The 27,080-nt window shown below is 42.1% G+C and overlaps 1 protein-coding gene across 1 annotated transcript; it reads left to right on the top strand.

The window, feature by feature from the left end:
• Nucleotides 1-27,080, top strand: xrn1 (5'-3' exoribonuclease 1). The gene is made up of 41 exons (XM_083928190.1): nucleotides 1-165; nucleotides 1,070-1,302; nucleotides 1,624-1,721; nucleotides 2,328-2,437; nucleotides 2,543-2,653; nucleotides 2,735-2,820; nucleotides 2,958-3,045; nucleotides 3,248-3,416; nucleotides 3,674-3,741; nucleotides 4,722-4,859; nucleotides 5,013-5,161; nucleotides 6,898-6,987; nucleotides 7,238-7,394; nucleotides 7,505-7,624; nucleotides 7,793-7,962; nucleotides 9,374-9,491; nucleotides 9,665-9,760; nucleotides 10,571-10,674; nucleotides 10,982-11,116; nucleotides 11,299-11,461; nucleotides 11,955-12,068; nucleotides 12,398-12,496; nucleotides 12,601-12,716; nucleotides 13,036-13,182; nucleotides 16,200-16,289; nucleotides 16,462-16,597; nucleotides 16,722-16,778; nucleotides 17,962-18,094; nucleotides 18,251-18,320; nucleotides 18,746-18,941; nucleotides 19,066-19,155; nucleotides 19,278-19,349; nucleotides 20,094-20,138; nucleotides 20,493-20,573; nucleotides 20,710-20,847; nucleotides 21,135-21,261; nucleotides 21,357-21,526; nucleotides 21,634-21,750; nucleotides 22,619-22,724; nucleotides 22,891-23,072; nucleotides 23,190-27,080. The coding sequence occupies exons 1-41, from the start codon at nucleotides 91-93 to the stop codon at nucleotides 23,547-23,549; spliced, it is 5,124 nt and encodes a 1,707-aa protein (XP_083784316.1). The 5' UTR covers nucleotides 1-90; the 3' UTR covers nucleotides 23,550-27,080.

Below are 27,080 nucleotides of genomic sequence, written 5' to 3'. Positions count from 1 at the left end.
AACAAAACCGGACTCCAGTCAAACATTGACCGCAGCTGAACGTCCCCTTTCAGATTCGTCTTGCTTGAGGTTGAGACTTTCACGGTGAAGATGGGAGTACCGAAATTTTACCGATGGATTTCAGAGCGCTACCCGTGTCTCAGTGAAGTTGTGAAGGAGCATCAGGTATGAAACCAGCGTTTAATAACGTTAGCTCCTAGCTTAGCTATCAGCGAGCTAAGTAAAATGTTAGCGGGCCGGGGAACTTTTATTCCACGTAAGTTAATGCTCGCCACTGTTTCTGCCCGGTGACAGGACAGGTCTTTTGACATTATTTAATCACACACGGTGTTGTTAGAGGCAACGTTATTTTACCAAATTCCAACCTAGCTTGCTTTTTTTTCTACCTTTACGAGTACACGTTTAAACCTTAAAGGTGAATATAACGTAGTAAATATAATAGTACCGGGTAGTTTATGTGTTTGATGTGCTAGAACATTCTGAACAACAATTAACCCCTCACAGTCAGCTAACTAACCAACTTTACCCTAACAGTGGATGTACAGAGGTTGCAGCTAGTGGTTGTTGTCAGCTACTTTACAGTCACCTTGCTTTACACTGTCTGTGAAGCTGTTTGATTATATGTGCGATAGCTTCTTACATTAGTTATTTAGGCTACTCCAGCGGCTCTGGTATTGGCGTAGGTGACCCACTTCCCCCGTGTTGTAGGCAGATAGTATTTCAGTGCTCGAGCAGCAGTTTCATCAGCTGTAAGTTGCTCAGTGTCACTCTCATTACGTAAGCCAGCTTTGATATGCGTGCTGAGTATGTATTGAATGTCCTTCACTGATTCGTTAGGTCACTTTCAGGGACTATTTCACAAACATAAATTACTTTTTCGCCCTCTGTCACTTAACTTAGATGTCCACTTGACCCTTGTTTGGGTTCTTTGCCTGTGTCAGTGGACCATTTCATTTATGGCTCCCCACAAATTTGTCATGTGAACGATAACCTCTGCAGACACACTATGTTTAAAAAACCCCAGTAGTCATTGCATCTGTTTTTCTTTTTTGTTTCTTTCTCTCTTCAGATTCCAGAATTTGATAATCTCTATCTGGACATGAATGGCATTATCCATCAGTGTTCCCACCCCAACGATGAAGATGTCCACTTTCGCATTTCTGAGGAAAAGATTTTTGCTGACATCTTCCATTATCTGGAGGTTCTCTTCAGAATCATCAAGCCTCGCGAGGTCTTCTTTATGGCGGTAGATGGCGTGGCACCAAGGGCAAAGATGAACCAGCAGAGAGGCCGGAGATTCAGGTAACAACAAATCTTTGTTTACTGGGTAACACCCACAGTGGGTCAACTCAGGTCATCTGACATTGCTCCATGACCTTGTTCCAGACCTGAATTGAGTGTTTGTTTGTCCGTCTGGCTTTGCTATGAAATGGTGAATACAGGTACCTGTTATAACCATATGATTACCAAAATATTGTTGTTGTTGTTGTTGTTGTTATTATTAGGCATATTATTAAATTATCATGGAGGTTTTTTTCCCCCATAGTATAATATACAAACTTGTAACTTCTACAGGCCGAGCCTGAATTTGACCTGCTCTCTTTTGTGTGTGTCTTTGTCTAGGTCTGCCAAAGAAGCAGAGGACAAGATAAAAAAAGCTCTGGAAAAAGGAGAGGTGCTTCCCACAGAGGCTCGCTTCGACTCCAACTGTATCACTCCTGGTAGGAATGCTCTCAAGCTTCACACAAAATGAACATCACACAATCAAACTGATAACCATGCATCTGGTGCGGAACATGTAAGATACAGGTTTATTTTAGGGTAGGGAAGTATTTTTTCCAAACCTTCTACGCTAATAGAAATCTTATCGAAATCTAAAAAAGGGATCATGTTGAATTACTAAATACATTTGGCATCACTACTCATCTTTGAAAATGCATGTCTTTCCCTCGCCAAAGATGGCGCCACGCTGTTGGCAGCCTGTTACAGCAGCTCTTTGTGGGACTCATAAAGGAATATCTTATCTTATCTTAAAATGGAGCCCAACTTTGGCGCTTTATTTAACCCCCTTTTGCGACAAGGGAGTGACGAGAGCACTGGTATTGAATTGATACTACTAGTTTGATCAGTGCGTTGCTAATTCTGAGTCCCTCCTTTACAGGCTGTCTCCTTGATCCAGCTGTTAAGTCCACACTGGAGTTTAATTGACAGTTTTCACACCAGCCATAACATCAATACATTTATACAATGCTAACATATCAGATGTTAATGTGTCCTTTCTGAAACGCTAGCATCAACTCCCTTTTAACCGGCCATCCTTCTTTTAGGCACCGACTTCATGGCAAGACTCCAGGAGCAGCTCAAGTATTTTGTCCACAACAAGCTGTCCACCGACAAGCTATGGCAGAATGTCAACGTCTACCTGTCTGGTCATGAGGTGTGTTAACATCTGTTTGAAAGAAAATGGCCTCTGCAGTTTCACTGTTCAGTTACTGTGATTCCATTACAGCTTGTACTAAGTTTGCCTTTCTCTTCGGTACAGACTCCAGGGGAGGGAGAACATAAGATCATGGAGTTTATTCGCTCAGAGAACACCAAGCCGGATCACAACCCCAACACCCGACATTGCCTCTATGGTCTGGATGCTGACCTGGTAGGGTTTGTGTGCCCTAAATGAGGCTGTGCATTTTTGCTCTCTGTGAATGCTCACTCTATCTCGCTCTCTGTGTCCTAGATCATGTTGGGCTTGACCAGCCACGAGCCAAATTTCTCCCTGCTCAGAGAAGAGGTGCGCTTTGGAGGAAAGAAAAACCAGAAAAGGTTGTCGTCCTGCTCATTTTTTCCGAAAAGCTGTTGTATTTTTCGGCAGTGTTGTGTTATTTAAATGTCAGTTCTGTCATCGTCTGTTCGAGCAGTTTCATTTCCTTCTCTGAAACCTTATTCTATTTCTCTTATAGGATAACGGCTCCAGAGGAGACTACTTTTCACTTGCTTCACTTGTCTCTGATGAGGGAGTACATAGACTATGAATTCTCTGGGCTCAGGGTGAGAGACGCACACACCCACACACTTATACAATTATTAGTGTAAACATGAAAAATCCCTTATTATGCAAACATGATTTCCATGCCAGAGAAGGTTTGAATAGAAGTGTCTTAAATATATTCCACACTACAGTATTTTATCTACTCTTTATTCTGATTATGTTCATGGGTGTGTGTGTGTGTGTTTTTAATTTTATTTTTAGAATCAGATTGGTTCTGATTATGACTTGGAGCGAATAATAGACGACTGGATTCTAATGGGCTTCCTCGTGGGAAACGATTTCATCCCTCACCTCCCTCATCTTCACATCAGTCATGATGCTCTGCCGTTGCTGTACAAGACCTACATCAGTGCTCTGCCCACCATGGGAGGTGAGACACAAACACAAACATTACACCATCGAACTGTTTTTAGATTAGAGTTAAAATGTTACCTGTACACATCATGGAAGATGTGTTTTTCATGGTGTAGGTGTGATATTTCAAAAATGAGGAGTTGGGTTCAAGTGTTGTTGAAACTAAGTGCTGGTCAAATGGTTTATACATGCTATAATATAGAAATCTGCTCTGTATGTGTGTATGTGTTTATCATACACATAAAAACAACAGAATCCTGTTTTCTGACTCAGGTTATCTGAATGAGAACGGCCATCTGAATCTCAGAAACTTTGAGAAATACATCGAGAAGCTTGCTGAGGTGAGACAACACAATATACTGATTCACTACTTAATTTGATATGTGAAGTAAGTCATTTAACAGATTTGACAAAACATTTTTACCATTTACTTGTATCTGTCAGCTTTATAGGAAAAATAATGTTTGTTTCTTTTAGCTTTGAATGGTGTTGAACAATGTATTTACTACGTGATGTCCAGTATATAAAAAAAAGTGTTAAAAAAAGTGTAAAAAAATAGTGTTAAAAGTGTAGCAGCATTTCTTACGGAACTAAGTTACAGTACAATTAAAAACACCTTTTTACAAATTCTCACAACTCAAGCAGTTAAATTCAGGTGTCGTCGTTGCAGTCATATGCTCAGTACCTCACAAACACAACACACTCGTCTGACATGTTGTTTGGACCAGTAGTGGGACTGCACAAGCAGGACTGTTGTAAGTAATAAGGTTTTAGTGAAAACCCATGTGTTTGGGAAGTACTGAGCATAATACTGGATAAACAAGACATTTATTATACTACATGAGATGTGTGAGAGTTTTGCTGTTGTTAAACTTGAACTCCTATTACTTCATTAATAAATCAACACTTCGCTCTGTGTTTTTTTTTTTTAATTCTCCTTTCGTGCAACAAAAGTTTTCTTCAAGACTTCAAGGCAACACTCGAGACTTGAGTTACTAATAAACGAATGGTTATTTTGAGGGTGAAGTATTACTTTAACATTGTAAAAATGTATAACTTTAAAATATTGTTGAAACTTACTTGGAATATTTAAATTGACATTAGCCTTTGTGTGAAATTAAATGAATGAACTGTTTTTTAATGAACTTTCATATGATGCGCGCAGACACAGACACACACACGGACGGAGAATGGAATCCCGCCACAATTATGTTAAAAGGGCATACACTTGTGTGTGATCTGTGTGTTTTATTGAACAGAGGTGCTTACTAGCAGCCATGGAGCCCTACAATCACACAAACCCTTTCCTTCTTTCCTCCAGTTCGACCGAGAACATTTCAGTGAGATCTTTGTGGACTTGAAGTGGTTTGAGAGCAAAGTTGGTAACAAGTATCTGAATGAGGCGGCTGGTTTGGCTGCAGAAAAGGAAGCTGCCAGCAAAAACACCAAGAAGAATGAGGTTTGCTGTGAAAATACTGTATTTTTTACATATGCACACACGCAAGGAAGCAGTAACAGACATGAAAGCCAACATTCATTCATTGTTTTCATGTATCCCTAAATATATTATCTCCTAAAATGTGTTGTGGTGTGTGTGTGTGTTTGTGTGTAGGATTCTACATCATCAGAAAGAGTGATTGGCGAAGGAAAAGGAGCAGTAGGAGACGACGAGGAAGAGGAAGACGATATGTTTGAAACGGAGTTCAGACAGTACAAGCGCACCTACTATATGACCAAGATGGGCGTGGATGTGGTGTCTGAGTGAGTGTATACTGTAGACCTACACATACAGTGCATAGAAACAAGACTTACAGTGCATCTGGAAAGTATTCACAGCGTTTCACTTTTTCCTTATTTTATTACGTTACAGCCTTATTCCAAATTGTATTAAATTAATCTCTGTCCTCAAAATTCTACACATAATGCCCCATTATGACCACGTGAAAAGTTTTCTTGAGAGTTTTGAAAACTTATTAAAATTAAAAAACAAAGAAATCATATTTACATAAGTATTCACAGCCTTTGCTTAATACTTTGTAGAGCCACCTTTGGCAGCCTCACAGCCTCAAGTCTTTTTTGAATATGATGCCACAAGCTTGGCACACCTCTCTTTAGGCAGTTTTGCCCATTCTTCTTTGCAGTACCTCTCAAGCTCTATCAGGTTGGATGGGAGACGTCTGTGCACAGCCATTTTCAGATCTCTCCAGAGATGTTCAATCGGATTCAAGTCTGGGCTCTGGCTGGGCCACTCCAGGACATTCACAGAGTGGTCCTGAAGCCACTCCTTTGAGATCTTGGCTGTGTGCTTGGGGTCGTTGTCCTGCTGAAAAATGAACCGTCGCCCTAGGCTGAGGTCAAGAGCACTCTGGAGCAGGTTTTCATCCAGGATGTCTCTGTACATTGCTGCATTCATCTTTCCCTCTATCCTTACTAGTCTGCCAGTTCCTGCTGCTGAAAAACATCCCCATAGCATGATGCTGCCACCACCATGCTTGACTGTAGGGATGGTATTGGCCTCGCGATGAGCAGTGCCTGGTTTCCTCCAAACATGACGCCTGGCATTCACACCAAAGAGTTCAAGCTTTGTCTCATCAGACCAGATAATTTTGTTTCTCATGGTCTGAGAGTCCTTCAGGTGCCTTTTGTCAAATTCCAGACGGGCTGCCTTGTGCCTTTTACTAAGGAGTGGCTTTCGCCTGGCCACTCTGCCATACAGGCCTGATTGGTGGATTGCTGCAGAGATGGTTGTCCTTCTGCAAGGTTCTCCTCTCTCCACGGAGGAACGCTGGAGCTCTGATAGAGTGACCATCGGGTTCTTGGTCACTTCCCTGACCTACGCCCTTCTCCCCCGATTGCTCTATTTAGACGGCAGCCAGCTCTAGGAAGAGTCCTGGTGGTTCCAAACTTCTTCCATTTACAAATGATGGAGGCCACTGTGCTCATTGGGACATTCAAAGCAGCAGATATTTTTCTGTATCCTTCCCCAGATTTGTACCTCGAGACAATTTTGTCTCTGAGGTCTACAGACAATTCCTTTGACTTCATGCTTGGTGTTTGCGCTCTGACATTCAGTCAACTGTGGGACCTTATATAGACAGGTGTGTGCCTTTCCAAATCATGTCCAATCAACTGGATTTACCACAGGTGGACTCCATTTAAGCTGTAGAAACATCTCAAGGATGACCAGTGGAAACAGGATACACCTGAGCTCAATTTTGAGCTTCATGGTAAAGGCTGTGAATACTTATGTAAATGTGATTTCTTTGTTTCTTTTTTCACGTGGTCATGTGGAGGACAGAGATTAATTTAATACAATTTGGAATAAGGCTGTAACGTAATAAAATGTGGAAAAAGTGAAACGCTGTGAATACTTTCCGGATGCACTGTACTACAGAAGGCAGGGTTCCCTGATATAAAAGTTGATCATATCTTGGGAATGCAGATTATGGACAAAAAAACATGCTTAAGAATTTGTATTTGTATTTTCTTATTTTCAGTGACTTTCTAGCCAAGCAGGCCAAGTGTTATGTGGAAGGTATCCAGTGGATTCTCCACTACTATTACCACGGGGTTCAGTCCTGGAGCTGGTGAGAACTTCATCTTTATGTCACTTACCTACAGCTAAGCTACAGTCTTTCTGAACCATGAAGTCACAAAACAAATGATGAGTAATAGAATGTAATGAGTCATTAAAGTATTATGGAAAGTCATGTCAAAAACACTGATTTAAGTTAAGGATATAAATCGTTTTCCCCTTTTCTTACCGTCCTCCTTCTGCTCTCTTTAGTTTAAAATAGTGTGTCTCACAGTCTTTAATTGATATGTGTCTCTCTCCAGGTACTATCCCTACCACTACGCTCCCTTCCTGTCTGACATCAGGAACATATCAGAGTTAAAGTTGACCTTTGATCTTGAGAAACCCTTCATGCCCTTCCAGCAGCTGTTGGCAGTCCTGCCTGCTGCCAGCATGGCGCTGCTGCCTGAGAGTTATAGGGTAACACACTCATATCCAAGCCCACACTCAATGTTTGGATTTCACTTTGTAGAAGTATCGATCCAAACATGAAACGATAAAGAGGATAATTTTTTTTTTTGATGTTTCAGCACCTGATGACCAGTGAAAATTCGCCCATTATTGAATATTACCCTGTTGACTTTAAAACGGACCTCAATGGCAAACAGCAGGAGTGGGAGGCTGTGGTTCTCATTCCCTTCATAGATGAGGTACACACATACACACTCACACACACTCACTCACACACACACACACACACACACACACACACACACACACACACACACACACACACACACACGGATGGAGAAAAAATCCTGCCACAATTATGTTAAAAGGGTATACACTTGTGTGTGATCTGTGTGTTTTATGAACAGAGGTGCTTACTAGCAGCCATGGAGCCCTACAATCACAAGATGACGAAAGAAGAGAAGGCCAGGAATTGTCACACAGACTGTGCAGTCTACTCGTATGACTCTGCAATTGACTTCTCATACAACTCCGTCCTGCCTCAGCTGTTCCCTGACATCGTCCACTGCCATGTCAGGTAGATACACACATACATGAATTAAAGTATTCTTTATCAAATGATCTTTAACCCCTTAGCATTCAACCCTTCTTTTTTTTTAAAGAGGAGGGGGACGGGATGTTCAGGGGGGGAGAGCAGGTCAACAGTAGATGACACATAGAAGTGATAAACATCACCTGAAAGCTGTGAACCTAAAGATTAATTTGAGATACAGCTCAGCACTGTGTCAAGTTCTTCTAGTCATAAATCCTTTAGTTTTTTTGATTGACTGTTATAAACATTGTGTGTGTTAGGCTCCTATTTAATGTTGAAAGTTTATTCAAGCTTCGATATGATATTATGATTCTCATGCGCTGTCTCATGTCGCAGCATTTTCAAGATTCAACATTCAAGAAGCTTTATTTATCCCAAGGGAAATTATTGTGTTTAACAGTTTCAATACAAAGGTGGAAAAGGATCAAGTGAGTGACAATAAGCATAAAAACATAAATCAAATCAAAATAAAGCTAACATAAAATAAATCAAACAATAACTAAATGTGACAGAGTGCAACAGACATTGTGGTTAAACGTAGGTTTATACAATATTCAACAATACACACCTGCAGTGCGTATTGGGTAGATCCCAGAATCCCTGTAAAATGCCACATTAATACACCCAGCCCTCGAGGAACATAACAGAAAATCCATGCTGTGATTCGGGATAAAAAAAAATGAACATTCGGAGATTACTGCAAGAATTGCATTTTTCGGCAATTGGATGACAAGCACTTATGTTGTCTAAACTGCTCAGAAACCCCCTTATGTCAATATACCTAAGAAGGCCATCTATCCTCTGAATGCCCTGGGTCTCTAGTTTGTGGTTGTGAGGTTTCTTGAGGCTGTGATTATCCTAGAGGTCCCAACAGCTCAGCTTTTATACAGTGAGCTCAAGGTTAAAAAAAATGCTCTCACTACAATGAAATGGCTCCTATGGGACCTAACATCATCAAACATGAACAAAACAGGGCTCATGAAATCCACAGGCACTCAGTTTTTTGTTTCCAGACACACACAATCATAAAGAGAAAGTAATACTGAAGTGCTTTTATACAGATTATTATGAAATAAAACAGCCATATGAACATGCTTTCACCCAGACCTGTAATAAATAAGTGATGGAAGTACACTTGTCTACTTTATTCATATAGCACAAAGATGTTACATTTTCTCTTCGCTGCATTTGACACGTAGAATCCCAGCTGACACTATGTACAGAGTAAATGATAGTGAGGCTTTGTTTTGGATTTTTGATGCATTTAATTGGTCCTGGTTTTGCAGGTTCTGGAAATAGGTTGGGGCTATTTCATGCTTGCAAAACCAAAGAAAACCAATTCAGCCAGTATAGTCACATGCACATTGATATTCACTGTGTTGTGTGTTTGTTACAGGAAAGCAGACATACCTATGGATGCCTGGAAAGTACCATTGGATCACGTCAGCAGACGTGTCGACCGCTCAGCTCTGTACTTCTGTGGCTTCCCAACACTGCAACACATCAAACACAAGGTGTGTGTCAGGTTCTGATGAAGTTCCTCAGTTATAGCTTGAGTTTTTTTATTGTACACTACTTGGATGTAGAAAAGTAAAAAAAAAAATAAAAACAATTTAGAAATTTGTTGAACGCTTCAGATTTTATTAATGTTCTCTTGACCCTTCGTCTGTTTTTTTTCTGTCGTCAGTTTTTTAAGAAGAAGAGCGGGGTGCTCGTGTTCCAGCAGAGCAGCAGAGGGGAAAACATGATGCTGGACATCCTCCCCAGCCAGGATGGAGAGGAGGTGAGCTTTCAAACGCTTTTACCGATCTAATTTTTTTAAAACACCGCTGAAAATATCTTTAGTCAAATTCACAGAATTCAAAACATACGTTGTAGTACTGATTCTTACGTGGTGTCTCCATTTTACAATGCAATGATGCAAGCTTCCTCTAGATGAGGTTTTTGTGATTGTGATCCACCCCTATATAATGTGTGGTATTTGTATATAGAATTTATATAGTTATTGCATTTTGAATGTGAACAGACTTTCCATAAATAATGCAAACTTTAGCGACAATTTTAGTAGAATGACCATCATTTAAAAAAAAAAAATAGAGTAAGACTTGTTTTGTTCTTGTCTGCTTATCTCACTCTTTGTTTACATAGGTGGATCCCATTTCCCGGTTTGTACATCCCCTATTAAATCTTTTTAAAGAGGGTAGATGTGTTTGTTTGTGCTAAACATAACGCTGTGAAACAATCAGAAAATAACATTTTATTCCTCAGATTCATGGCATTTTTTTCTTTCCAGCCCGACTCCCTCTCTTCTCTCTCCCTCCCTCTGTTTCTCTCTGTCTGCCAGTCAGTCTGTCACGCCTCTTTTAATATCATGAGTGCCAAAAACACGACACACTGTTGTATCCTCACTTATAGGCCCTCCGCTACGCTGCTTTTTAGGAATTGAGAGCGCTCCAAGTTTGAGCGCTGAGATCGATTTTCAGGTCACGTGCCAGAGAAACGAGGAGAGAAATGGCCTCCACTGTTATGTTTTTAAAACTAACCTCAAATGTACTGTCCCTCTTTCTTGTTTTTCTCTTTCCTGTCTCTTTAGGTGTGTGAAGATGTTAGTGCACAAGTACTGGGGAAGACTGTGTTTGTCAACTGGCCGCATCTAGAGGAAGCTCGCATCATTGCAGTGTCAGATGGAGATGTCAAGTAAGAATTAGCACTAGGTCGATAAAGATCCGTTGAATGTGTCTAGTGATTTTCACGTGCTTTTCTCAGACTGGATAGATTCTACCCATGTATTAATTATCAATAAAATTAAAGGTATCGCCATTATTAGAATCCCAGTGATTTTATGGAAAGAATTTTAGCAATCAAGTTGCTTTAAATGTTGAAAATTCGGCCGAAATCACCAAATGCAGCTGCACGTCTGTTTGTCCTTAGCACAGAGCTTGTCTTTGTATTGGTGTAACGCACAAGTCAGCAATTACAAGACAAATCTTTCCCCGTTTCTCAGGTTTTCTCTAGAGGAACCACCCGGTGTCCAAAGAGTGTATGACAGGCCCTCCACGCCTCCTCCCAGCAAAGTCCTCTCCCTGTCTGACAAGGAGCAGAAGGACTGGGTGAAGGACGTGCAGGGAATCACTGAACAGTAAGGCACAATAAACAACAAAACAAAACACTTTGTTTTATGAATCGAGAGAAGACACAGCAATTTTATAGTAAACATATTGCTGCCTTTCTCATGTCTTAGTGGCTAAGAGAGCTTTAAAGTATTTGTAACATTGCACACTGCAAAGTGTCTTTGTATTAGTGACTTTTTCTTTCTCGCAGTTTCTTGAAGAGGAAAGGCATCATTGTGAATGAGACAAGCGTGGTTTTGTACGGCCAGTTGCTGACAGGAAGAAAATACGTCCCCAAAGCCAACGGGGTGGTGGAACTTGAGAAACAGTGGGCCAAGCAGGTCCTCCCTTTCGCCTTCCAGACTGTGGTTAAGGTACATGCATACTCATACAAGAAAGTAGTACATAGTTAAAAGTCATGGAAACCTAGGACCAATTAACACCTTAGTTAGGGAAAGATTGTAGCCCTTGTTACAGTCCTGGGGTTCCATGAGGGTTATGCATACTCATTCTCCGTCTGTCACATTCTTAGGTGCAGAGCTAGTCAGCCCTAGATTTTGTGCTAAGGTGTGGTTTTTTCCAGCAGGAAAAAGTGCCTGAGCTAAGGAGTGCAGACGAGCTATATCAGTTTCAAATAAAGCTTACAAATGTCTGCTCATTACACGAGCAGTGTTCTGTTACACACACACACACACACACACACACACACACACACACACACACACACACACACAATGAGGCCCAAGCCCATGGTGTTTTGTTTATTATAGAGACAGAGTAGAATGAAGGGTTGTATTAAAAACTTAATATTGGTAAAATAACTCATCACTTCACCCATATTTTTCACGTTTGCCTTCATCTTCTAAGGACATCAAGGCCTTTTACTCGTCTCTGACCTGCTTTAAGAGCTTAGACGAGCTCTTTCCTCCAACAACCAGTGTCTTCATGGTGGGGAACCCTTACTACGGTGCCATGGGGGAGGTATGTGATCACTTTTCTGCTTCAGTCATAGGGTCGCATCATAACGGACGCAGGAACTCACAAATGTTCCTTCTGGGCTGGATTTAAATCTAAAATAGTCACATTGTATGTGCAGTATAATGCTTCAGACTCATCCTTAAATAGAGTAATAGTAAAGTGACTTTTAATTATTAGAATTCAATACTTATGGTATGATAAACACATTCATTTATCAGCAAGCTGAAATAATCAAGAACATTTCTATAATACCATGATTGCAAAAGCCTCCGATCATAATGCTTTTTATCCAGCAAGTGATCTTTTGGTTATTGTGTATCACTGCTTAACAGGTGCAAGACTCCAGTGATGTCATTAATGAGGGCCGGGTACGAGTGGTCTTCAACGTGCCGCATGAACCACAGCTGGAGCCTTTAATCCAGAATCAGCACGTAAGAGACACACTTGTGAAGGTGTTGAATTGAGAAACAGTTTTGATTCTGAGAAGAGTTTCCCTGCTCACCTGTTTGTACCTGCATGTGTTTGGGTTTTGTAGAAGTACTGTGTAAAATACAGTCCCGGATACGTTCTGGCATCTCGTCTAGGCATCACCAGCTACCTTGTCTCCCGCTTCTCAGGAAGCATCTTCATTGGCAGAGGCTCTAAGAGGAAGTGAGTGGTTAAAACAAACATATATACAGTATTTATTTACTTACTATTCTGATGTTTAGACATTATTTGTCAAAATACGTACAATTGTTAAGAATTTGCACTTTCATGGCCTGTGTAAATCTGAGCGGGCTGTTCTACAGTGGAAATTGCAAACTTCACTCTTCCTGGAAGAAATTTTGTTCTTAAAAATGGTTATTTTGTCCATTTTTGACATGACTGTTCTGCATTTTGCAGTGTATTAAAATGTTGTGTTTATTTTACTGCTGAGAACTGTATGTCTGTTCCTCTGCATCAGTGTTTTCTTCTTCATTGTTTGCAGTCCCTGTGGGGAGCAGAAAGCGAATGTGGGCCTGAACCTGAAGTTCAACAAGAAAAATGAGGAGGTCCCTGGATACACCAAGAGAACGGAAAAGGAGTGGCTCTACTCTGTTGCTGTGGAGGAATTGCTGGCCGAATACCTGGACAGGTGAAAAAAAACAACCAAAAAACAGAAAATTAATACTGTCTCCTCTCTACTCCTCTACCGTTTGGCTGCCTTTAAAGGGATGGTTCAGCTTTTTTTGAAGTGTGGTTGTAAGAGGTACTTATCCACAGTCAGTGGTTGCACAGTAGTGCATTACCTACAGTAGATAACAGTGTTATCACACTGTCCATCCGTACCGTGCCCAAACAGGTTCCGTGGGTAATGTCTAGTTCGTTTGACCAGTGTGAGTGCAACCGTACCGGTCAAGGCCCGCTTGGGACAGGTGGGCTTTTGTACAGCACGTTTGCACATGTCCAAGCACAAGCGTGCGCACGTTTACGAGCACGAGGCCTAGGGCGGTTCTGATGTCATTTTATGTGCGCCTGTTCGGACATAGAAAAAATAAGGACGGACCATGCGCCAATGGCGGCGAAAGGTTCACGTTGGTGTGATGCGGAGGTGGAGTGTTTACTGCAGATTTGGTTGATGAAAAGATTCAAAAACAGTCGAACAAGACGCACAAAAACTCAGAGGTCTATGGAAAGATTTGTAAACAAAGCGACGCATCGCAATGACGTATAGGCAGCAAGAAGCATTCGCCGAGGCCCAGGTAGTGTGAGTACAAATGGGCCTGGCCCACGGGGGGGAGAGGGAGGGGGGGACAAGTACCCTAAAGCACGGGGCACGGTACAGACGGACAGTGTGAGTGCGCCCTCAGACTTGGACTTCTCTTTATTGATCCCTTTGGGATGGCTCCTGCCAGGAAATTGAATCTCCAGCAGCTTACAAAAACAAGGGAGATATATAAAAATGAATACAGTGTAGGATAACCAATAAACTCTTAGCTAAATAAACACAGAAAGTATATACAGTATATTAAAGAAAAGCAGTAAACGATAAAGTCAACAGTAAAAAGTCAAATATATATGAGATAGACGTAAGAATATAGGTAAAATAAAATTCACGGAAAATTAAATCAGATAAGTTAAATGTAGAGGAAATGTATGGGAGAAAATATGTATGAATGTATATTACAGAAATGAGCAGTAAGATTAAATTATTGCACAGTGGTGGATAAAGTTATTGCTCAAAGAAAAGAAGAATATAAGTATCCAGATATGTAAGAGTAGATTATTAATTGCACAGTGAGTGGCTCCCACTCCTTCTGTCCTCTTTATCTCCTCCTCCCCCCGAGTGAGGAGTTGTAGAGGGTGATGGCCTGAGGGACAAAGGAGTTCTTGAGCCTGTTGGTCCTACACTTGGGCAGGAGCAGCCTTCCACTGAACAGGATCTTCTGGCTGTCGATGACGGTGTGCAGGGGTCGGCTGGCATTGTCCATAATGTCCAGCAGTTTGTCCAGTGTCCTCCTCTCTGCCACCGTCACCAGTGAGTCCAATTTCATGCCGACTACAGAGTCTGATCAGTTAGCATGCTGCCAGTTTGAAGAAGCAGGCAGTAGTAATAATAATAATATTAATACATTTTATTTGTATTTCACTTCACATTCAACAATCTCAAAGTGCTACAGAGCAGAATAGAAACAATATAAAAATAAAAGGTAAAATTAGTTAAAAGGAGAACATCTAAAAGATATTTAGAAAAATGTTTTGGTGAAAAGGAAGGTTTTGTGGACAGGAGCAGTGGCTTAATGTACTTGAATCACCTTAATTAGACCCACCTAAAGAAAAATAAATTTAAGTTTAAACGCCATCTACTGCAGGTATCACACTGACTATATGACCTCAACAGCGACAAAACAGAACTCCTCCTCATTGGCACCAAATCCACTTTAAACAAAACCGGACCCATCTCACTTACCATTGACAGCTCAATCATTTCTCCCTCCCCCCTTGCACGCAACCTTGGTGTTATCCTGGACCCCACGCTCTCCTTTGATCTCCACGTCCGCTCCATCGTCAAGACCTCCTACTTCCACCTCCGCCGCATCGCCAAAATCAGACACTGCCTCTCCCCCCCTGCCGCTGAATCCCTCATCCACGCCTTCATCTCCTCACGTCTCGACTACTGCAATTCCCTCCTCACTGGCATCACCTCCCATTCCCTCCATAGACTCCAAATGGTCCAGAACTCTGCTGCTCGCCTCCTCACTCACACCCGCTCCCGTGAACACATCACCCCCATTCTCTACACCCTCCACTGGCTCCCGATCAAACAACGCATCGACTTCAAAATACTCCTCCTCACCTTCAAAGCTCTTCACCATCTGGCACCACCCTACCTCTCTGACCTCCTTACCCCCCACCGCCCCTCCCGAGCCCTCCGATCCTCCTCCTCCCTAACTCTGACCATGCCACCTTCCAAACTCAAAACCTTCGGACACAGAGCTTTCTCTAGAACTGCACCCCGACTCTGGAACTCTCTCCCCCAGCCCATCCGCGACTCTCCATCACTCACAACATTTAAATCCCGTCTAAAAACCTTCCTTTTCTCACAAGCCTACAACCTCCCCTACCCATAACTACATTCACTCCCGGCCTCTCCCCCCGACTCCCCCCCCCACCCTCCTTCCGCTCTCCTCACCCATTTCAGCCCCTCCCCTTGACCCCCCCCCCCCCCCCCCCCACTGCTCTTCAATCCATCCCCCCACCTCTATTGTTGTACCTGTTTCTGGCTATTTGTCTGTATCACCATTACCCCATGCCCCCTTCGCCTTGCTTCCCTGTCATCCTTGTCATCCTTGACTCCTGTCGTTTATCGTCTGTATATATTATATGTCCTACTCTGTAAGCGACTTTGGGTCTCTGAAAAGCGCTATATAAATAAAATGAATTATTATATGGATAAGTACCTCATATAACCACACTTCAGAAAAGCCAATTTCCTATCCCTTTAAAGTGAGTCCTTCACTCTTCAGTTGTTTGAATGGGTAGCAGCACTGAACATCTGGTTGTACTGAAATGTGTTGAATTCATGTTTGGACAAACAATGTGCAAAACAAAAATGTTTTGCACAAACCAGCATATTTCAACATTTTAAATGATGTTTTTATATTTTTCTAGATTTTCTGAGGTCTTCAACACAGTGTCCAGAAACAGTCATGATGATGTTTTCTATGAAGATGACATCTGGCCTGAAGAGGACCAGATTGGGTAAAACACACACACACAGAGATAGATCACAGTGTAATTGAACAGTTTACTTGAAAACCTAAACCTGCGTTTGCTATGGCTGTACCTGTGTTGAGCTTTTCAACTGAAATTCTATCTTGTGAAATGAATTGTATTGATGGTTATTTGCGGATGAACCATGGACACCCCACAGAGCGGAGAGGGTTGCTGAAATCACTTCCTGGTTGAAAAGTCACCCAGTGAGCTCAATCAGCAGGACGTCATGTGACCTACAAGTGCTGGACTCTGCCATCGTGGAGAGGATCGAGGAGGCGGTGGAGAAATCCAAGGTGACGACAACATACTGCCTCCCGTAATTCTATCACTTCACAGTTCTCTCTGCGTGAACTCACTGTGCCCCAATTCACATGCCTCTCTTTATCCTCTCTCTCACTCTCAACATCCTTCTCTCAGGTGAAGAAGAGCACCAAGAAAGTCCGTGTGACGGTGAAGCCTCATCTCCTCTTCAGGGTGAGCGCTTTTTTACCTGTGTGTAATTACTTAAAGATATACTCTGCAAGATGTTCATCTAGTAACCTAACTAAGTTACTATCTATCAAAGAGTGACTTAAGACAGTGGTGATTGATCATATGACCCACTAATGAAAGCACTTGTTGCCTCTTTTCTGAGTATTCCAATCTGTGTGTCTGTGGAGACATTCCCTCCCTAAATGCGAACGTGCCGCCATGGTAGTGACGCTGACAGCCAAGATCGCCACTAATGGTTATGCTGCATTCACTTGTAATCGGAATTCCGTAACTTCCAACTTCTGAGTCAGGCTTGTAGTAAGGGCAGAAGTGTGATAGGTGCGTGTGTGTAATTATGAGAGTAACATACAGTATAGGGGACCAACCAGAAGGACAGAGGTGAATGTGTTTCAATAATGTTTACAAAAGAGCTTAAAATAAATTATAATAATTAACTTGGGGCTACACGGTGGTGTAGTGGTTAGCACTGTCGCCTCACAGCAAGAAGGTCACAGGTTCGCATCCCGACCTTGGCCTTTCTGTGCGGAGTTTGCATGTTCTCCCCGTGTCTGCGTGGGTTTTCTCCGGGTACTCCGGTTTCCTCCCACAGTCCAAAGACATGCATGTGTTAGGTTAATTGATGAGTCTAAAATTGCCCGTAGGTGTGAATGGTTGTCTGTCTCTGTACGTCTCTATGTGCCCTGTGATAGACTGGCGTCCTGTCCAGGGTGTACCCCGCCTCACGCCCGATGTCAGCTGGGATCGGCTCCAGCACCCCCGCGACCCAGACCCCGGGATAAGCGGTTGAAGATGAATGAATGAATGAATGAATAATTAACTTTTGAAAATTGCTTGGGTTTTGAATAAAGTGCTTGAAATGTAGCTTTTATAGGATAACAGCCTATATTATAATCCTTTAATTTGTCACCTCTCTGTTAAATTAAAAAAAGATTGATAGTATAATTGACAGATTAATAATAATAAATAAAGTTAATTTGTAAAAACAGATCAAAGTCATTGTAAAAAAAAATAAATAAACCAACACCAGTTTGATTACACAATAAAAAAAACATGAAAAAAGAGAGAGATCTCTTATCAAAAACCCATATGATAAGTGCTTATTGAGCCCTATATATGTTTACTTTGCAAAGAACGTGTATGCAAGAACGACTGTGTTTGTGTGTAGCCCTTGGAGCAGCAGCAGGGGGTGATTCCAGACCCGGATTCAGAGTATCGCCTGTTTGACAGAGTCATCAACACCAGGGAGAGCTTCACCGTCCCGCTGGGACTCAGAGGAACCATCATCGGCATCAAAGGAGGTGAGGAGGATTTCTTCACACAGTTAGAAATTTAACAAAAAGCCTTGGCACTTTTTATGGCTATCATGCGTGTCTCTGATAGAAAGGAGAAAATCTGCATGTAACACATAATGTGAATGTAATTCTCACAGTTTGCGTCTGTCTTTATGTCTTCAGCGGATCGTGAGGCAGAGGTTCTCTATGAAGTGCTTTTTGATGAAGAATTTGCTGGAGGTCTCACCATCAGGTACTTACAGGGTTCTTACGGGTGCAGAGAAACTTTGAAATCATTTTTTCAATGTGGTGTTTTCAAGGTTCGAAAAGTACTTGGGTTTTGAATAAAGTGCTTGAAATTGCTTTAAAGGTAGGTTTTATAGGATGCCAAGTCTACTTAAAAACACTTGTTTTCCTTTAATTTGTCAGCTCTGTGTAGAAAGTTGAAATGACTTAGGTTGTTCATATTACAATAACATCTGATTTAATGTGACCAAGAAGAGCATTAATCAATATACTGTATCCAAATGTGTAATTTACCAGTTGTAAGGGGCTGAAAAAGCACCTAGAAAACCAATTTACAATATATAGGTCAAATATAATGTTTAGGTGTAAAGGTAAAAGCTAGCATGACTTCTGATCCGACATGCCTGCTGTATTATTGGCCGGTGTCCTCAGGTGTACATCACCCCGTGGTTACCGCCTCCCTCCCTGCGCCCTCATTAACCTTTCCCACGGAGTACGAGTGGATCAAACCTCCCACAAGCTCACCGCCATCGTCAAACCTCAGCCCGCTGCAGCGGCAAACTTCAACTCACACCGCCAGATGTCCGGCCTGAACCACTCTCCGCGTTCACCCTTCATACCCATGCAGGTAAGGGTGGAGCCCTACACAACCACACACCATTTTTTAAATTAATTTGAAATCAAACAATAAGAATTGTTGTCTCTCTCACAACATCTTTTTTTCTTCTTTCTCTATTCCACTGCTCCTGTAGCATAACAATAAACACGGCGTGGTGAAGGCGGCCACCCAGGGCAGCAGGAACTCTCCCATTAAGGGTCCTATACAGAAACAGCAGGCCAAGGTAAGCACATGGTCACCTGCATGTGTAGACCCTTCTCACTTCTATAGGCCCTTTTAACTATGACACCTTACAAATATATATGGTCCAATTTTGTGTGTCTGCCCGTCTCTCTACTTCTCCAGGAGTACAGTAACGTGTGGCAGTCTCTGCAGAACTCTGGTCCTCCTCTCAAACCTCCTGCTCACTGGCAAAATGTACGTCTGTGTGTGTGAGCAAGTGTGTTTGTGGGCTTTTTAAAATGTAAATGATAGGGGAACAGGGTTTTTTTTCCTGGTCCTGTGGTGACTATGCACGGTATTAAGGATGATTGGTCCATGTACAGAAAAAGGCAATGAGTCTGCATTAACCTTTTTGACAAATTATGCATTTTCCTGTTATTGCTGACAAAAAATGTTTTGCTATTTTTTGTTCTCAATTCTTCTCACTTTGGTGCTTTTTTCCATCGGCCCTGGCTTAAACCTCGTTGGGGGCGAAAAAAAGTTCCTCCACGTTAAAAAAATCCTTGGAAAAGAAGAATAATGTGGCACAATGAACGTGTTATCCATACATAACGTTATTTTTTTAACCTAAAAATAAGTCGTCTTTTTTTTTTTTGTGTGGTTCAGGGGACCGTTTCAACAAATTTGCAACTTGCTTAGCTGGAATTTTCTACATGACATCAATTCATGAATCCAATTGAACATAACGATGCTCCCACTTGTGATGTGAGTGTAAGCAGTGCTCACAAATCACCCTGTGAACCGGACCTTTGCCTGACAAGTGTTACAATTGTGCAAAGTCCAGTCGTGCAGATAAATGGTTATACAAATTGAAAAAAACTTTTCTGGAATGATTTGAAAGTGTATGTTGGATTTTAAATGTTTCTTTGACTGACATTGAAATTTCTTATGAAAAAAAAATTGAAAGAAAAAAATAATCTTGTGTGTTTCCAACTCTAGGAAGGACTTTCCCAACAGGAGAAGAACCAGCACCCAAACAGAGCTGTAAGTGTACACACACGCACACACACACACACACGCACGTACGCCAACCAGATAAAAAGCAGTTTGTTAATCTGAGCTGCTTGTGTAGAAGTATGTCTCAGTTGTGCAGTAATACATCAGAATCAGAAATACTTTTATAATCCCAGGGGGGGGATAGCTACATAAAGAATGCTTTACAACTAGAGAGATCCACTGGTGCTTTATGTATATGTATGTGACTTTTGGATGCAGACCTTTGCTCTAATGTATAAGCCTGTGACTCATATTCACACACACACACACACATATATATATATATATATATATATGACTAATGACTAGGATAACCTTGGTTTGTGTGTGTGTACTTTGCAGGCCCCAGTTGGTGGCATCAGACTGTTGAAGAAAAATGAAGACGCCAACTCTCTTTTCCCCCCACAGAACACAGCCAATAAGGTACACACACACACACACACACACACACACACACACTTGTGCCCATGTTTCCAACCACTATGGGCATTAGTCCACAATGTAAACCAATTGTCTCCTCCTCCACACTTCTCTCTCTTCACATGTTTCTCCCATTCAGGCTTCGACTGAGTTTGAGGATCTGATAGCCAGTCTCAAGATCTCAAAGGGTAGCCAGCAGACCCCAACCCCTCCTGCCCCTCCACAAGCACCTGCTAGCCAGTCAGATGGCCCGTTGTCTCCGCAGTCCTTCGCCATGGTGAGTATCACAGGCAGAAATTCCCTACCAAAAATGAATGGTATTTGGTACAGAAAGACAGACGTCAAAATTGTTTGTGCAGGTCTACAAAACCATAATGTAAAGTAATCTCCATGCTTTTTTGACGGCAAGTTTGCGGGGAGCCAATAATGTCCGTCAACGGTGTTAATCTTTTATGAATCTGAGTCATTAATTTCTTCAAACAGCAACTACTTTTAGCTTCATTGATGGGTAGATGGCAAGAGGCCAGACCAGGACAACTGAAGTGTGTCTGTCTGTGGTTGCAGAAGGGAACCCTGATGCTGAAGGAGATGCTGAAGATCGATGGTGCTGGAACCGAAAGTCCGTTTTCACAGGAAGCAGCTAACACTGGTGGCCAGCAGCAGAACAGGAGGCGATCTTTCAAGAAACTGGGTACGTAAAAGATTATTACACCAACAGCCAAATGTACAGCGACCCAAGGTTTTTTTTCCTCCCTTTCATCCCATTTTTCCCTCTTCTCCTTCTAGCAGCAAATATGAACGCCCCCCACGGTGACGCAGCTGTGATGGCTTCTCCCGCAATGGCCCCTGCCAACCTCTCCAACGCTGTGCTGAGCAGTAAGGTGTCAGAGTTGGCATGTGTCTGTGTGGGCTTAGGAATGGCACCGCCCGATTTCAGCTTCATTGGCAACAGACAGGTAAGAGGGTTGTTTTTTTGAGTGCTTTATTTAACATGGTGTAGATATAACATGCCTCAGCCAAGTGTCTCTCTGCATGGTTGCACTAACATCCTCTATCTCCACAGAGCCGCACAGTTGTGTGTCAGGTGAAGCTGTCCAATGGGTTGATGGTTCACGGCCCCCAGTGCCAATCAGAGAATGATGCCAAGGAGAAAGCTGCCTTCTTTGCCCTCCAAAGACTCGTACGTAACTTGTAAAAGATGGAATGTCTTTACACTCACAATTCAGCCAGCTGGATAGTTTATATGGGATTATCAGAGATCGACATTATTCTTGGCCCATAGCCACAAACAGTTACTCAGCGGCCCACAGATGTCCTCTGTAGGTGGCAACCAAGTTTTAGAAGGTCCTGCATGTCTTAATGAGATTACCTGTCTACATATAGGTTCAACAAATAAAAAAACAGTGTCAATATGCCCCAGGTAAGAATAGTCACACTCTAACCCCCTGCCCTGTCCAGGAGACTTCTATTCATTTACAAAAACCTTTTTTTTTTAAAGTTTACATTTGGGCAACCAATTTTAGGGCCTTAAAATATTAGCGTCTATCCCTGGATTATTATAAATCTATCATAAATACGCCATCTTTCTCTAAGTAGCCACTAAAACCGTATTTATGAAGGTCCCTGACGTAGTGTGCGTCCAGACCAAATGGCCCTCTGTTTAAACAGCACAAGGGGCCGAAGTGTGAGTTACAGATCCTGTTTGAAGACTATCAGATGCCAGAATATTATGGTGGCAATATTTTGTCTTTCCCGACGATCCCAAGGTAAACGGTAAAAACGCACTGTTCATGTTACCAAGTAAACAACCTGGAATTTGATCGGCCACCGAAGTCCCTGCTTGAGGTTGGTTTTGTTTTTACTGTAGTCCTCTGTGCTGGTACCCAAAGGACAGAAAGACATTAACAATTAAACAGGTCGACAAACACTATGTGATCATGTGTAAATGATTACTTTCCATCCAAACTGTAAGGGATGAATATTATAATATTTTATTATAATATTGAATATTAAAGCTTCTCTGTCTGTGTCCTCTCGCTCATCAACAGAACTCAGTGGGATCTGGCTTCCCCCTCCCACCGCCTCTGTACCCAGGAGTTGGTCAGATAAGACCCCCACCCTTAGGAGCCATGAACCCTGTCTTCAGCCAGCAAGGTCAGTCTTCTCTCTGTACATTTTAGATAAATGGTCTGCAGGATTTTGAAAATGTGTTGTTATCTTGTCTCACTTTGTCTGTTTCTTGAGATCTAGAGCTATGTAATTAAATTAATTTGACCCCTTTTATGTGCTGTTATCTCATGAGTATGCTCTTCTTCTCCAGGGGGTTTGCTGTTGCCTCCCCAGGGTTACGGCCCCACCCCTATGTGGGGAATGCCGCTACCTTCTCACCACCACCAGAACCAGCCTTTCTACGGAGCAACAGGAACCTTCCCCGGTGCCGCTCGCCCCCAGCTGGCAACAACACTGCCCATCGGCTCACACAACCAGTTTATCCCCTTACAGGTAGATTTACACGTGTGAGGGAATCGATATCTGTTGAAAAGTTTTGCTGTATTTCTATTTTGTTTTTTATGCTCAAAAAAATAATGCTGCAATTACAGTTTCCTCTGACCTTAACAGGTGACTAAGAAACGAGTCTCAGCCAACAAGAAGAACCAGGAAAGTCGAGAGTTTTACAACGCCGCCCACATTGCGGCCAGAAACCAATCGCAGAAAACCCAGAACCAGCCCTTTGGCCAATCGCTGGCTCACGGCGAACCCCAGGGTGGTAAAGTGCACCAGCCGCACCAATATGCCGCCAACAGCGACCCCTCCTCATCCAGTCCCGGTCTACTAGATGCTGTTTCCACAGCGGCGCCAGCCCCGCACACACCCCCTCGACAAAACATCCCAGCGACAGGCCACACCCCCGGCTCCTCCGGCAAGAGGAAGCACAGAAAGCTGGCCGTTAACTTCGAGACGGCGAAAGTCTCTGAGTGATGAGTGAGTGAGTGAATGAGTGTGTTTGTGTGTGTGTGTGTGTGTGTGTGTGTGTGTGTGTGTGTTTTTAAGCTGCTGTTTTAAAGCCTGACTCAGCATCTCTGATCAAAACCTCATCAATGTGAAAGTTTCTTTTCACTCTTTGCACTTAAGCAAACTAAATTCCTCCCAATTTTACTCCGAACACAACAACACAGAAATCTCACATGGTCCCATCGCGTATTCTCCTGAGATCACGGTTCTGTCAGTGTACCCCCGCTGTTGTCGATTCTGCGTCCTTAAGCTCATTTGCTCAATTCTTTGAATCGGAACATTACTTTTCCTTTATGTATGCTGAATGGATCACTACAGTTTACTATACTATTTTAGTATCTCTGGCTATTAAATCAGTTATGTTTACGTTGCAATTGCTGAAATCACTGCATGTAGCAACATTGCTGTCCAGAGCTACGGAAATAAAGTTGTTCTAGTTTTCCTTTAAAGGTATAGTTGGGCTTTTATTGAAGTGTGTTTTTTTGAGGTACAGTAGATCATGGTTAGCACGCTGCTTTGCAGAAGCAGACAAGAGTACCAATACAGGAGCTGCTGTGGACGGGGGCATTTAGGGTAGTTTCACCGCTTTACCTCGCTGTCAGAAAGCCTTTTCCTTTGGAGCTACGTTTTCTTGACATATTTCTATGCATAAGTGCAACTGTGCCATGCACTGTATTCATTAGAATATCTGCAGTTTGAGTCAGACTTTCTGCAGTTTATGGAATAAAAATGCTGATTATTACAGCCACGATGAAATGCTGCTAACTGTGGAGACGAGAGGACCCATTAATGATTTGGAGTTTACAGGGGAAGAACTTCTGCAGAGGGAGGCTGAATGGCTGAGAGAGAGAGAGAGAGAGAGAGGAGAGAAATGAGAAAAGCATCTGGCAGCAAAGTAAAGCGCTAAAAATATTCTTAAATAGAAGTTACAGTTGATTTTTTTTCGGTGTGCCTTTTTATAGGTGGCTAAAATACGTTAGCAGCTGCTGCCCCCGTCGAAAGTAGTGAATTGCTTATCTTTCGTGTTGGTACTCGTTTCTGCTTCTCCAAATTCTCAGTGTGCTAACTCATCTACTGCAGGTAATGCACCGACTACCTCATACAACCACACTTCAGGATGGCCAAACTATCCCTTTAACTGAATGAGCAGTGCACTGAGTACATACTGTAGGGGGGTAAGGGAAGTATATTCTGAAACCATCTACTGACTAGTTCCCTACGGTTGTTCATTGAGCTTGGTTAAAGTATGCCTAATAGTGAGGAAGTGCCTTTAAAAGTACACCGTCTTCATTAAATATGTATTGAAGAGAAAATCCAAGGTGCAAAAAAAAAAAAAAAACCTGCAGCAGTGCCATCACGTTGAAACCAAAAAATTAGCTCGAAGTAAGTAACACACTTGTTTTTACTAAGTTTTCTGTCTGGGCATTGACACAGCTCATAGAATTAGAAATCAGTGTTGTCTCTCTTACTGCCCTTCGTGTCAGTCTTGGCACCGTCCATCTGCTCCTCCAGCTGAGAGGCAGGACGGTATCACTGACTTGAGGGGTGGCTGTTGCCTTAGTTGAGGACGGCGCAGGAGGCTCCAGGGTAGCATAGACTGAGAACACACACTGGAGTGCGGATATGTTGAGATTTTTCACGCAGTACAGATAAGTCCTCGACGTTTTGGACAGCCTCTTCAATCGGTGGATCTTTGTACTCAGGGACATGTACTCTTCATATTTTAGCCTCAGATTTTCAGTGCTCTGGCAACTACTGCTGCTTTCTTATTTACAGTTATTTACATGGACGTCTTTAGAAAACTAGTTTGACTGCATATGACGCTGTGTTGGCTGTGTTAATTTTTTAGGGGGATGTTAGTATATTAATTATGCATCAAAATTGGGCTTCTATCATGGCTATGCTTGTACAAAATACATCGCCTTTGTCAGGTTTGGATCAGTGGTGTTAATCAGGCCAACAATGATTATCTGTCGTAATGTTGTTTTGTGATCGTTTCCCATCAAGTTCGACAGCCTTTTTATTTCCTTCAGACTTTCGACGCCTTGCTCCATTTTTATACTTTTACTTCCCTTTTTTTTTCACCGCCAAAGTAACAAGTTGAGTGCGCAGTGTAGAATTATGACATGAGAAAGGATTGGAAGGATAAACGCATGCACACCACACGATATTCCCACTGCAGGGCTGTTTTACACCAGCATACATCCCGGAGTCCACACCTACAGTGTTAAAATTGCCAGAGGCTTTTTTAAAATTTGATTTGTCTCTTTATTTTTTTTAAACGGGACCTTTTGAGGAAATCACTGCCAGCGAAATCAACATGATGGAAAACTTTCTGTTTTTATTTGGGTAGCTGCAGGAGGTGTTGGGTGATTTTACACAGGTGCAAACAAAAGAAAGAAATTGCTTCCACTGATGGATTTTTAAAAAAAGATTTGAGCTTTTTTTTCTCGTGAATGAGCCCACGCAGTCTACAATGCTATGTTCTTTTGATATCTTCAATTGAAATACAAACCAAAAATTCAGATTTTATGGCTTGTTTGAAATACTTTTCATTTCGATATGACACGTGTTATTACAGTTGTCTTGGTCGATATGACACGTGTTATTACAGTTGTCTTGGTGATATGACACGTGTTATTACAGTTGTCTTGGTGATATGACACGTGTTATTACAGTTGTCTTGGTCGATATGACACGTGTTCTTATAGTTGTCTTGGTGACCCTCGAGACGTGTGTGTGGGACAGATTGGACAACCACACGTGCTGATGATTAATGAGCTTCCTTTAAAACTTAAACAATTGTCTTGAAAAGTGTATCTGTGTAAACGCAGCCAAAGAGCTTTGGAACAGTGTTGTGATGATATACTAATATATTTCAAACTAAATTCAGCGTACACACTCTCTGAGATGCTTTAGGGAACGTTCCTCCAGGCTTTGGTTGGTGGTTTTCTAAAACTGTTCATTTTCTAATTTGAGATTTTGAGCTTTATCGTACACATCTGTGCACATCTGGAATTATTTACACAAGCGCGCGCACATAGGCATATATAAAATCTCTACATTTTAAAGAGCTTTCTTTCCTTTTCATGCTATGGATTTTATGGATACCCTTTTTACGGACCGTCTTAGGGGTCTTTTCTAAGCTAATTAATGTTTGAATAATGTTTGTAGTGGCGCTGCAGTGACGGAAGCGGCTGCAGCATCCAGTAAAGTGTCTTCGTTTGGAGGCGTACTCTGTGTATGTGGCGTGATTGCTGTTTTAAGGCTGATATCCCTACGCCGACCCTGGGACTCTAGTCTGTAAGGCTCTGGTGCAATAAAGGGAGGTTTTAAAACATTTCGGAAAATCGAAGCACACCTGTCTTATGTCTGTTTTTTTTGTTGTTTTTTTTGAAAAACAAAGTAGAGAATTCTCAATATGAAGAGATAATGACTTGTTTTCATCCAGGAATGTGCTGTACATATCCATTTAATAAAGTCAATCTTTTGTTACAA

The sequence above is a fragment of the Echiichthys vipera genome (assembly GCF_963691815.1).
Source record: "Echiichthys vipera genome assembly, chromosome: 15".
In the NCBI taxonomy this organism is placed as follows: domain Eukaryota; kingdom Metazoa; phylum Chordata; class Actinopteri; order Perciformes; family Trachinidae; genus Echiichthys; species Echiichthys vipera.
The sequence above is the reverse complement of the archived record's forward strand: the minus strand, read 5'-3'. Positions and strand labels throughout refer to the sequence as shown.